The sequence below is a fragment of the Hyperolius riggenbachi genome, chromosome 3 (genome assembly GCF_040937935.1).
Source record: "Hyperolius riggenbachi isolate aHypRig1 chromosome 3, aHypRig1.pri, whole genome shotgun sequence".
NCBI lineage: Eukaryota > Metazoa > Chordata > Amphibia > Anura > Hyperoliidae > Hyperolius > Hyperolius riggenbachi.
Genome location: NC_090648.1, coordinates 484404842 through 484418192, shown reverse-complemented (window position 1 = coordinate 484418192; position 13351 = coordinate 484404842). Strand labels below are relative to the sequence as shown.

The following is a 13351-nucleotide window of genomic DNA, read 5'->3' as shown; positions in this document are numbered from 1 at the left end:
TCAAGTCAAACATGAAAATGTGGCATTCAACTCATTAGCAGTTTCAATAGAGTTATCTCGTTTGAGATAAGTGCACTGCTTTTGATCATTGTGCTGTAAATTCTTGTAATGCTTTGATCCCTCTCTACTGGTAGAAAATATAGAAACTTAAAGTAAAAATCCTCTGTTACTGTCTTACACTGCCCCCTAGTGACAAGTGGTCATAAATACGCAATACAGCAGTACAAATTAGAAGCAAAGAAAATGTAAAAAATAAGAAATGAAAAAAAAATGTGCTAAAAAAAATTGACCTGGAGCAAGACTTGCAAGTCTCTAAATAAATTGACTGCTAAAGGGTTAAGTGGCAGTGTAATGACATATAGTAGATTGCAATACATTATTTAGGATACCCAATTAAGTTAATTACCCCAGTTTCAGCATCCAAAACCCTTCCTATAGCTATATATTGCTGTATATTGATGTATGTACTAGCCCCTACCTTCTAGTGATGTCACAGCCTAGGCTGTTTATTATGTGGAATTCTTCTCCCAGTGCACTCTGGGAGATCAGGTGTTATTTCTGCTCACCTGGATACAGTGAGTAAACAAACGCTCCGCAGAGCTGCACCTGCCAGCAGTAAAGATGTCTCCAGCTGTGATATATTTCAGAATGCAAATCAGGGGGAGAAAAATATTTTACAATTAGATATAAGCCCGGCCATTCAAAAACGGTCGCTAGGGCTTGGCCGCGACCCCCCTCACCCGCCACCGCTGTAACCCCAACCCGCCAGCACGGTGCTGCTGGACTACTACAGCAACACAGCAGCGGCAAAAGTAATGTAAGTCAATGGGTGATGCAGGAATTTGAAAAATGTTGGCGCCATCGGTGCGCCGTGCACAGAGCGCAGGGAATAAAACAGGGAAACTCGGGAATCCCAGTGATGTACTTCCTGTCTGCCGCGGGGTTGTATGTTGGTAGTTTTGTGCAATGCAGTGCAATGCGGTGGGGAAAGGGCATCGTACTGCATTTCATGTGTAAAACCGGCCTAAAGCAAACATGTTATTATTCAGGACGATGAAATGACCCCAAGAACTGATAGATACATAAGTAGCGCTGCTGTCTCCAGACACATGCCTCGTCTCCACCGCTGTCACCACATATTAGCCATGGCCAATGGGCATGGTAGAAATGCCAATTTCTGATTCCGCAGAAATGCCAATTTCTGCCAATGCCGATTACCGATGTCACAGATTTCTGATCATTTTTCGATTTCCGAGTAGTGCTTTTTTGGTCATTTTTTTCATTCTCTGATTGGCCAAATACTTCTGAGTTCTGTGATTGGGATAAAATTACCGAGTTGCAATAATGCAGTATTTCGCAAAAATTCGATTTCCGTTTTCCGATCGGAAATATGGATTTCCAATAGGAAATGTGGAAATTTTAACTCTGCGGAATACGAATGAGCATCCCTAATGGCCAATAGCATAACATTAAATTGCCCCAGGCCTTTTATATATTGTAAATTTTCAGATAACACCCCAAGCATTGAATGAGCGATACTTCAGAAGACTGCCTAAGGACACAAGTACTTCCAAAGACAGGACACGGGTACTTCTAAAAATTGCCCAAGGACACAAGTACTTCTGAAGACTGCCCAAGGACACAAGTACTCCCAAAGACTGCCCGTGGACACAAGTACTTCTGGGGACTGCACAAGGACACATGTACTTCCAAAGACAGGACACGTACTTCTGAAGACTGCCCAGGACACGAGTACTTCTGAAGACTGCCCAAGGACATGAGTACTTCCAAAGACTGCCCAAGGAAATGAGTACTTCTGAAGACTGCCCATGGACACAAGTATTTCTGAGGACTGCACAAGGACACGTACTTCCAAAGACAGAACACAAGTACTTCTGAAGACTGCCCAATGACATGAGTACTTCAGAAGACTGTCCAAGGCCACCACGAGTACTCCCAAAGACTGCCCATGGACACAAGTACTTCCGAGGACTGCACAAGGAAGGACACGAGTACTTCCAAACACAGGACACGAGAACTTCTGAAGACTGCCCAAGGATACAAGTACTTCCAAAGACAGGATACGAGTACTTCTGAAGACTGCCCAAGGATACAAGTACTTCCAAAGACTGCCCAAGGACATGAGTACTTCTAAAGACTGCCCATGGACACAAGTACTTCCGAGGACTGCACAAGGACACATGTACTTCCAAAGACAGGACACGAGTACGTCTGATGATTGCCCAAAGACACGAGTACTTCTGAAGACTGCCCATGGACACAAGTACTTCCAAGGACTACACAAGGACACAAGTATTTCCAAAGACTGCTCAAGGAGGGTCAAAAACATATTCGACCTGTAGGCTGAATAACTTGAACAGGAGGACGCCGCTGGAAGGGTGGGACGGAGAGAGGACTGGGAAGGCTTTATGGGATCCAGAGCCTTCCCTCTCCATAGGAGAGTACCTAACACTATGTTTTTATCTCTTCAGGTTTGCTTTAAGACTTTCTCCTGAATGGAAATACATGTATGTAGTCCATGCACTGTGTACAGTTAGATGAACATATATTACATCTGGTACATCAAAGTGGATAAAACAGACTCACAGTTGCTGATGCCTTGCAAGTACAACCTCACCATTGAGTCCTCCCCTTCAGAATTTTGTTCGCCCCTCCAGCTTGGTGCCCTCCCCTGCTCTCTGCCTACCTGCATCAAATTACATCTCTTTTCAGAGTGGGTAGGAGTAGAGGGGGGGGGGGGGCAGTTGCAGCCTGTCTTATCATATCTGTTTGCTATAATTCTTATCCCAAATGTCTGCCTGCCTGGATTAGGTTACTTCTCTTTTCACAGTGAGTGTGGGCTGGGAGCAAGACATTGGAGTCATGACATCAATCCCCCAGCAGCCTTTGCGCCCATGGCTCGGAAAAAAAAAAAAATCCCATGACTTGATTTTAGCCAGAGGGCAGGGAATTCAAGACCATGGTCCATATGTAATTGTTTTTTTCACCTAAGTTAGTCTCATAGAAGATAATTTTCAAATTATTTTTAAAATTACTCAGGTTTTTTACAACTGGAAAAGTACTCAAAACTTGGTGAAAAGGCACTATAAAATTTATTTTGAGTATTATCATGCTTGCTGGTGGTTTAAAATGCATTTTATGACAAGGGGCCATATGCAATTCACTTTTTCACCTGAGTTTTCTCCTAGGAGATAATTTTTCATATTTTATTTAATTTAAAAAATAACTTTCCAGCACTTTTTAACTAAATAAGTATAAAAAAATGAAAAAAAGTACTATCAAAATTATTTTGAGTATTTTCTTGCATTCTGGTGGCTTAAAAGGCATTTTATTGACAGGTTTAACCACTTTATCCACAAGTCAGTAGATATACGTCCTCTGTGACTTCATCTAAGCCACAAGTCAGTAGATATACGTCTTGTAGCAGAAGCAGTGCTGTGCAGGATTGGGCTTGTTCCTGTGCACACCTATAGTACTATCTGATGCAGCACTAATTGGTGAACGGGAATATATGTTTCCTGAGCTAATGAGATTGATTTTTACTATAAAAAACACTTTTATTTTCTCATTTCATAGTGAAAAATACACTCTGTAGCATTATTTCAGAATCAAATGTCTTCACCATAAATTGTGACCGGAACATAATCTAATTTTTGTGATAAGCAGTAAGAATAGCCAAACAAAATTTGTGTGTTTTATCTACAGTAGCACTTTTTCTATTTTTTTCTTTGTTTTCCCATTAAAATTCATAGAAAACAAAATTGTTCGAGGGAAAAAAAATGGCATAAAATGAAAGTCTGGTTTGTCTTGAAAAAAACAATATATATTTCATTTCTGTGTCGTAAGTAGGGATAAAGTTATTTCTGATTAAATAAGGACATAGCTAAACTGTCAAAACTGCTCTGGTCCATAAGTGGGAAAAAAGGTTTGGATGCAAAGTGGTTAAAAATATAATCTAGAAGAGAATTCAGGAAAAAAAGTGAATTGCATATGGGCCCCTATGTGAAATATGGACCCTGTCCCTGGGGGTGATAAAATCACACTTTCTTATGGGCAATTTAATATATCTTGGCAACTTATTAGGTTTAAAGCAAACCCTCACTTATGATTTAGGAACTCTTTAAAGAAAGCCTTCAGCAGCACCTAGCATGGTTTTAATAGAAAGGAAATGTAACGTTCTGGTCCAGAGAATTCTAAGCCTGCAGATCACACGGATGGGAAGTGCTTGTTACTCTGATGGATCAGTATTGCCGACCTGAGGGCTGAAAAGAAACAAACCCCTTAAAGCCAGCCGGCTTTTCAATCGACTTACGAAAGCTTATGGCCCCACAGTTACAATTCAGAGAATGCTTTGTATTACTTGGACCGTCGGGTTGCCGTTTCATTTGCTGACCTAAATCCCCTCCCCTTTGGTTCGCTAATCACTTTCTAGGAAGTAATGCCCCCAGCTTAATTGTTCATCTATGGAGAGAATTTGTCCAGGGTGATTGTGGAGGTGAGAGAGGGAGCGGGTGTCCCATCTATACCGCGGCGCCCATTCTTGCCCAGTGCTGCCACTTCCTGAATGTAAGCTGAAGTCACTGTATGGAGGAGATATGTGAAATATGTGTTGTTGGTGGGAATGACCTTCTCTACAAATTCTGTTACACCTGTTGTTTTACGCTGATCACACGTCTCGTGAGAGCTAGCTCATACGGAGAATATCTCGCCATGGTCACTACAGATAGCACTGACTCGTCAAAAAGCTAGAATTTAGTGTGTTTTCAAAGTCAATTTACACTAGAATTCATCCTTTCTATCACAGGAGTAACACTCTACTTTGCAGTTTATTAAAGTGAACCAGAGACAAAGCACCCTCATGTATTTTACCATATATATCAGTGGGAACATGAGAGAAAACGCCTACCCTGCTCTCTGTTTCATTCTGCACTGCACAGCTTGTTTCTAATCAGACCTGATAAAATCCCTGACTGAGCATTCAGTCTGGCTTTGCTATAATGACTCAGCTATAATGATTCCTGAGCAGAGCCAGCAGGGGGCAGGCTTGGACTTGAAAAGACATCACAGAAGACAGACTCAGCTATAAGGATTCCTGAGCAAAGCCAGACTGAATGCTCAGTCGGGGATTTTATCAGGGCTGTTTAGAAGCAGGCTGTGCAGTGCAGAATGAAACAGAAAGCAAGGTAGGTGTTTTCTCTAATGTTCCCACTGATCTATATGGTAAAATACATGAGGGTGCTTCGTCTCTGGTTCCGTTTAAAAACCAGACTGGCACCTCTCCAGTCCCTACTGAACTCTGCTGCCTGCCTCGTTCACCTCTCCTCCCACTCCTCTGATGCAACCCCTCTCTGCCAATCCCTACTGATCTATGTTGCCCGCCTCCTCCACCTCTCTTCCCACTCCTCTGATGCTGCCCCTCTGCCAATCTCTACTAACCTTCGAAGCCCATCCCATCCACCTCTGCTCCCACTCATCTGATGCAGCCCCTCTCTTCCAATCCCTACTGATCTCTGCAGCCCATCCCATCCACCTCTCCTCCCGCTCCTCTGATGCTGCCCCTCTCTGCCAATCCCTAATGATCTCTGTTGACCGCCTCCTCCACCTCTCCTCCCACTCCTCTGATGCTGCCCCTCTTTGCCAACCCCTACTGATCTCTGCAGCCCATCCCATACACCTCTCCTCCCACTCATCTGATGCTGCCCCTCTTTGCCAATCTCTACTGATCTCTGCAGCCCATCCCATCCACCTCTCCTCCCACTCCTCTGATGCAGCTCCTCTCTGCTAATCCCTACTGATCTCTGCAGCCCATCCCATCCACCTCTTCTCCCACTCCTCTGATGCTGCCCTTCTCTTCCAATCCCTACTGATCTCTGCAGCCCATCCCATCCACCTCTCCTCCCACTCCTCTGATGCTGCCCCTCTCTGCCAATCCCTACTGATCTCTGTTGACCGCCTCCTCCACCTCTCCTCCCACTCCTCTGCTGCTGCCCCTCTTTGCCAACCCCTACTGATCTCTGCAGCCCATCCCATCCACCTCTCCTCCCACTCATCTGATGCTGCCCCTCTCTGCCAATCTCTACTGATCTCTGCAGCCCATCCCATCCACCTCTCCTCCTACTCCTCTGATGCAGCCCCTCTCTGCCAATCCCTACTGATCTCTGCAGCCCATCCCATCCACCTCTCCTCCCACTCCTCTGATGCAGCCTCTCTCTGCCAATCCCTACTGATCTCTGCAGCCCATCCCATCCACCTCTCCTCCCACTCATCTGATGCTGCCCCTCTCTGCCAATCCCTACTGATCTCTGCAGCCTATCCCATCCACCTCTCCTCCCACTCCTCTGATGCTGCCCCTCTCCGCCAATCCCTACTGATCTCTGTTGACCGCCTCCTCCACCTCTCCTCCCACTCCTCTGCTGCTGCCCCTCTTTGCCAACCCCTACTGATCTCTGCAGCCCATCCCATCCACCTCTCCTCCCACTCCTCTGCTGCTGCCCCTCTTTGCCATCCCCTACTGATCTCTGCAGCCCATCCCATCCACCTCTCCTCCCACTCCTCTGATGCTGCCCCTCTCCGCCAATCCCTCCTGAACTCTACAGCCCATCCCATCCACCTCTCCTCCCACTCCTCTGATGCAGCCCATCTCTGCCAATCCCTACTGATCTCTGCAGCCCATCCCATCCACCTCTCCTCCCACTCCTCTGATGCAGCCCCTCCTCCTGCTCCTCTGATGTAGAAGAAAATGGTGAGCTTCTGAGAGGAGCTGACGGTGAGGTAAGTATGTAATATTAATTTGCAGGTACATCATGTGTTTATTTTACATAATTTCACTCGGTTCATGTTCACTTTAAAATCGCAGCTCTAGAGAAGCTATTTTGTTTTTGAGAGCCACATGAATATGTCTGAAAAGCATTTCTTTGTAACCGTAAAGGAATGCAGGAGTCACGGTGTTGCTGTCGGATTCTGACACCCCGTCTGAAGAAGCGTAATAACTGTCCAGTGATGTCAGCCCCTAACAGAACGTCCGGAGATTTATCCTCTATGCATGGCGTCTGGCGACTGTGCGGAACCCCATAAACAGGCCAAAGACCAGCCACCGAACAGAAGACAACAAGCAGTCACTGCAATGTCACCACCCACCTGCTCTGCCTCATGTCCCCATTAAACTGTCCCCCTTTATCGTCTCATCCGGCGCAGTCCAAGCCGCAGAGCACTTTAGAACGGCAGGAGGAATATTTGACTGTGAGATAAAGTGTGTCTTTCGTGTTTTCATACTTTTGCTGCTAGTCATAATTGCATTCCATTTGTGATTCCATGTAATCTCCCTGTCTTCATTCACTAATCCGAGGGCTGTCAAGGCATCTACAACACGCTGTTTACAGAATGTTCCTCTGTGTGGATAGCTAGACACCAAGTAAAGGGAAACTTCTGAATCATAGATAAATAAACAGTACAAGTTATGGGACGACTAAAGATAGCGGAGGAAGGGGATTCTTCAAATGTGGAAAATGACTGCACAGTCAGCAAAAAAAGGGGATCAAAGAGAACCTGTCATTTTATAAACTATGAATCTGTGACATTATTTACTTCCTTCCGGAGTTTGTTGGAAAGGGAGTCAGGAGTTTGGGTCGAGTCGGCAGCTCAGCAAGAAAGTCTACATGGGGTGGAGTAGAAGCAGAGAAGGATTAAAGGACAACTGAGGTGACATGTGACATGATGAGATAGACTTGTGTATGTACAGTGTCAAGCACACAAATAATTTTCTTTCTTTCTCTGCCTGAAAGAGTCAAACATCAGGTATGCAAGTGACAGTTTCTGTCCGGGTCGGGACTGGGTTAGACTATAGCATAACCCTCACTGATAAGGAATTACAGCCATAAAACACTTTCCTGTCAGTAAATTACTTTCTGGAGCAGGAAAGAGATAAAAAGGTTCAATATTTCATAATTTTGAGCTCTAGCATACTTCATTGAAGGTGTCATTGAGCAGAGAAAATGAAACAGTAAAAACTTAAAAACTAGATTAAAATTTAAAATAAAACCGTGGGGTATCTAAAAAAGTCATTTTTAGGAGAAGGAGGATAGATACAATTGTTTTTCTCATCAGTTAATTTTCACTTCGGATGTCCTTTAAGAAGAAATGAGGCCCTAGGTAAGGCGGTAACGTTGGCTCCCCCTTATGGCCATTTTGGTATCCGGAGATAAGAAAGGCCGTTATGCTGGGTACACACGATGTTTCGATTCGTTTTTCCACTGGATTTCCCGCTTGATTCTGTTATCTTTTCTTATCAATTTCCATTCACTTATTTGAGAAATTGAGTGGTAAAACGGTCAAAAGTAATATTGGACATGACTGAACTTATCAATTGAACGCATCTATCGACCGCAAAAGTGGCAGTTGGGCACCCACACCCACTGCGCCCCAGGCACTTGCCTACATTGCCTTGTTGATGATCCTGCTCTGAGGTGAAGAGAGTGGCAGCATATTGAAGAGAAGGGCTGCTACTCCTGAATGAGCGGTCTAGAGTTACTTGGAAGTGGGGAGCTGCAAATGGAGTAGAAAGGCTGGTATATGATGGATTGCATCATGGGGGGCTGCACATAGAAGAAGAGACTGCACATAGAGGAATGGGGGCTGCACATAGAAGAAGGGACTGCACATAGAAGAGTGGGGGCTGGGCTGCTGTACATGGGGAAACTGCCCATCAAGTATGGGGTCTGCAGCACAGGGAAGAGGAGGGGTCTTTGCTCATTCACTTTGGATCCATCCCAAGACCTTGGGGTAAGGTGGAATAATCCATAATCCATACTAAGGGGTGTGTGGGGCCAGGGCAGGATTCCCCCTCCTCCCCAACGCACACCTCGGCTCCAAAGTGGCAGAGTGATTTCTCCCCCAGCAAACCACATTTCACCAACTGGACCCCATAATATGTGGACAATGGAAACATATATGAACAACCACAGAGCATCCCTTCACCCAAATGTAATGATTTAAAGGGCCATGGTTCAAAGAAATTTAACATTTAAAATATATATCCATAAAAAGTACATTTCTCCCAGAGTAAAATGCACCATAAATTACTTTTCTCCCATGTAGCTGTCACTTATAGTAGGGATAGGCAGTAAAAATCTGACAGATCAGACAGGTTTTGGACAAATACATTTACTTATGGGGGATTTCTTACTTTTTGCTTTTTTCTTTAGAAAAGCACTCTATGGAAAGAATCTATATAAGGATACCGGCCAGCCCTTTCCGCCTATGCTTTTGTTTGACAGTTGGGCTGAGTAAGTGCTTTTGAAAACTAAAAAAAGAAAAAAAACAGAGAATCCCCCATGAAGGGAATGGACTAGTCCAAAACCTGAGAGATCTGTCAGACTTTTACTGCCCACTGTATATGAAAACAACATAGGAAAAACATTATTTATAGTACATTTTATTCAGGAACAAGCACACATTGTATACCTATGCATACACAAGCATGTGACATTTAAAAAAAAAAATTGCAGTATTGGTCCTTTAACTCCATCATACACTTTTAATTCCATCATACTCCTTCAGAAAGGGTTCTGCACTGAAACTTGAGTTCATCATCACTAGACATTATCAAAAAGATGCTATTAATTTATGCATACATGCAAATTTAATGCAAATCGCTTGCAGCTTGTAACCAGGCGATTCAAAATCAGCAGGAAGTGCATTTTATTGGCCGAATTCCAAGCTGAATACAACTGGCATTAAATTTGCATGCAAGCCAGAATTATTGTCTAATTGGCCATGTCATGACTGCCAACCTCCATGTTGTACTTTCTATTTTGACAGATAAAATACAGAAAGTTTTTCAGCTTCGGCGTACTCACGGTATTCCAATCTCAAACAAGTTGTTCTGTATCAGTTGTTTTCCCAACATGATAATACTGAGCTGGATGCAGAGCTCCATTAGACATCCACCAGGGGCGCACTGCAAGAGAGAACACAGCACCAATGCGTCTGAGTATACCGCCCATCATCCGTCTCTATGACTCTAACCGGCTCTGACGCTTCCATCAGTTTCCTCTTCCTGTCACTCTGACGCCTGTTTAATGAAGCCACTAGTGGGCCAATAATAAATTCTATCCAAGACTCCCCCCAATACAGTACATAAACTTAGGTGGTACAAGTCTGGGTAGGCATCAGGCAAATGCCATGACAACTTCCATAGACATGAACTTATTTTTTGCAAGATTGTGCTGTTGCTGTCCTCCTTCATGGTGCTTATTAGCTTCAGGTGCCCCTCTCCCATTCCTCAACATTTTAATACTAGACTGGACCCCTCAGTCGAATAGTCCAAAGGAAGTGCCTGTAAGGCCCAGTGCAGACCAAAACCGCTAGCAGATCTGCAAACGCTAGAGGTTTTTGGAGCAGATTTCAGAGCGATTCTAGGCATGTTTAGGGAGGTTTTCTAAACATGCCTAGCGTTTTTGGGATCGTTTTGGTGTAGCAGATTTCATATATTGTTACAGTAAAGCTGTTACTGAACAGCTAATGTAACAAAAATGCCTGGAAAACCGCTCTGATGTAGCGTTTTCTAGAGCGGTTTGAGCTTTTCCTATATTTTACATTGAGGCAGAAACGCTTCTGCAAACCGCAAATGTGCAGCAGGAGGCACGTTTGCGGTTTGCTAAAAACCTCAAACCGCTGGTGTGCACCATCCCATTGAAATACATTAGCCAAGCGTTTTCCAAGGCGGCAGCGGTTGCGGATCGCTTCAAAAAACGCTCGGTGTGCACCAGGCCTAACAGGGCACAAACGAAACTGAACTGGGCATGCGCGAGGTCCAAGTTGCTCATGCTCAGCAAAAGGAATCAATCAACCATGGAAGAAAGAAGAGCAGCAGTGCTTTCTAGTGATTAGCACAAATTTCCCATAGACATAATTTTGCATTAAAATTCGCAATTACGTTGAGAAAATCATATGCAAAATTTTGAGAAAAAATTGTAATTCATTTCTTCTGTAATTCTGCTTCAAACGGTCAGGAGCACCGCTATAGGCTCCAAGATAAAGATATAGGTGTGCCAAGATCCTCACCCCGGTACCCAAGGGGTCACAATATCCACTTCACGTAAAGGACCGGCACCACACCAAGTATTAGTAGCTCTTCAAGGTTTAATCAAATAGACATGATGGCAACGACAGACTGCTGTTTCGGCCCTCCTAGGCCTTTGTCAAGTTGCAAGAATCATACAGCCGTATGATTCTTGCAACTTGACAAAGGCCTAGGAGGGCCGAAACAGCAGTCTGTCGTTGCCATCATGTCTATTTGATTAAACCTTGAAGAGCTACTAATACTTGGTGTGGTGCCGGTCCTTTACGGGAAGTGGATTTCTTCTGTAATTGTAATCATTTGTAATTTCGCTTAATTTTCATGTTAATTTTAATTTTCATGTTATTTTTTTTTTTGCCAACTCTAGAGATTTTTAAGTCTTTGTAGTGTTTTAGAAAATCCATTTTAAAAATGCAAAACAAAAATTGTTTTTAAAATGTAATTTTTCAGAGTTTAAAAAACATTTTTCCTTTGCCTCTTTAACCTCCCTGGCGGTATGATTATTTTCCAGATTTTAGGGTCTTTTCTGAACATTTCAGACCAAAAAAATCAGGAAACAATCATGCTGCCAGGAAGCCAAGCAGCAGCCCCTGCGCTCACTCACCTCCCTGGGCTCCAGCGCTGCAATTCTACCTCCATCCACCGGGTGGCGCTGTAACACTTTGGTGAGATCAATGACGTGATCTCACCAGAATGACTCAGAGCCTCCGAGGACAGGAATTAGAAGGGCTACTGACGATCCCCCGAGAGGCATGTAAAAGCTCCCTGCTGCCTCCATTCACTTCCATTAAGCCTCCGGCGGCTAGCCCAAGCTCATCTTGGGATTACCGCCAGGGAGGTTAAAGTGAACCAGAGATGAAGCACCCTCATGTATTTTACCATATAGATCAGTGGGAACATTAGAGAAAACACCTACCCTGCTCTTTGCTTCATTCTTCACTGCTCAGCCTGTGTCTAATCAGCCCTGATAAAATCCCCGACTGAGCATTCAGTCTGGCTCTGCTCAGGAATCATTATAGCTGAGTCATTATAGCAAAGCCAGAACTGATATATATGCTAAAATACATGAGGGTGCTTCGTCTCTGGTTCACTTTAAAATCTCAAAAAACTACTTTTTTTTTTTTGCTTGTACCCATTAATCTTCTGAACATATATAGCAATTTTGGTGAAAATAGCATGTATGGGGGCTTTGCTATTCAATCACAGCTAAAGTCGGCATAAAATTACAAATGATTACACTAAATCAATTGAATTTCCAAATCATAATTAACATTAACATGCATAACTGTAGACGTTTGCATGACACCCAGTTCAGAATAGCTTGTTAATAAAGTGCTCATAGAACATTCAAACAAGTGTGTGTGTGTGTGGGGGGGGGGGGGGGAGGGGGAATGAGGAAGAAGAGGAGGGACCTTGAAGACAAAGAGCAATACAAAATAGGTCAGCAACAAGTAATCTATCCCAGGACTTCTTAACTCATAGTTACCTAGTTATTTGGGTTGAAAAAAATACATCCAACCATCGAGTTCAACCAGAAAAAAAGGGGTTTATTAAGGACTGAACTTAATTCCCATAGCACCCGAGGATGTATGCCATCTGGGCCAGGTGCCTAATCAGTTTTAATTTTATTTAGTCTCTTGCCTTCACTCCTTTCTATGTTAAGTATTTAATATTACAATTGGAAGATTTGGACCCTTCCACTTCTGTAATATGCAATAACAATAACGATGTTTTCTGTGTGAAGACAGAAGCAAGTACCCTAAAGTAGTCCTCAAGTACCCCCCACAGTCCATGATTTGTAGATATCCACAGAGATGGAAACAATGGACACACGAAGTGAGTGAAAAAACCCTATGTTTACTTACCTGGGGTTTCTTCTAGCCCCGACAAGTCATGTGTGTCCCTTGTAGCAGCTCCGGTCCTCCTCCACCTCCAGCTGGCAGCCTCTGAGGAACGCCGACCCCTGATAGGTCAATGTCTTCTGAGCATTCGCAGGCGTTCACCCACACTGGGCACACCTGTGTCACCAGGCATGTGCTGCACCAAGTGCAGTATGCTTCCGATGATGCAGGGGCTCGCCCGCGCAGACGCTGACCCATCCGGGGTCGATGATCCTCAGAGGCTGCCAGCGGGAGATGGCGGAGGACCGGAGCTGTGGGAAGGGACCCACGTGACTTGTAGGGGCTCGAAGAAGCCCCAGGTAAGTAAAAATATTTTTTTACTCACCTTGTAAATCCTTTAATGAATTCTGCT

The 13351-nt window shown here is 44.1% G+C and overlaps 1 protein-coding gene across 3 annotated transcripts in view; it reads right to left on the bottom strand.

Moving 5' to 3' along the window:
• Positions 1 to 13351, bottom strand: part of ANO2 (anoctamin 2) — a 340170-nt gene that overhangs the window by 88202 nt on the left and 238617 nt on the right. For all 3 annotated transcript variants that reach the window (XM_068278130.1, XM_068278131.1, XM_068278132.1), the window contains one exon: positions 9876 to 9976. In XM_068278130.1, coding sequence (XP_068134231.1) covers positions 9876 to 9976 — 101 coding nt within the window. The remainder of the gene's footprint in view (positions 1 to 9875; positions 9977 to 13351) is intronic.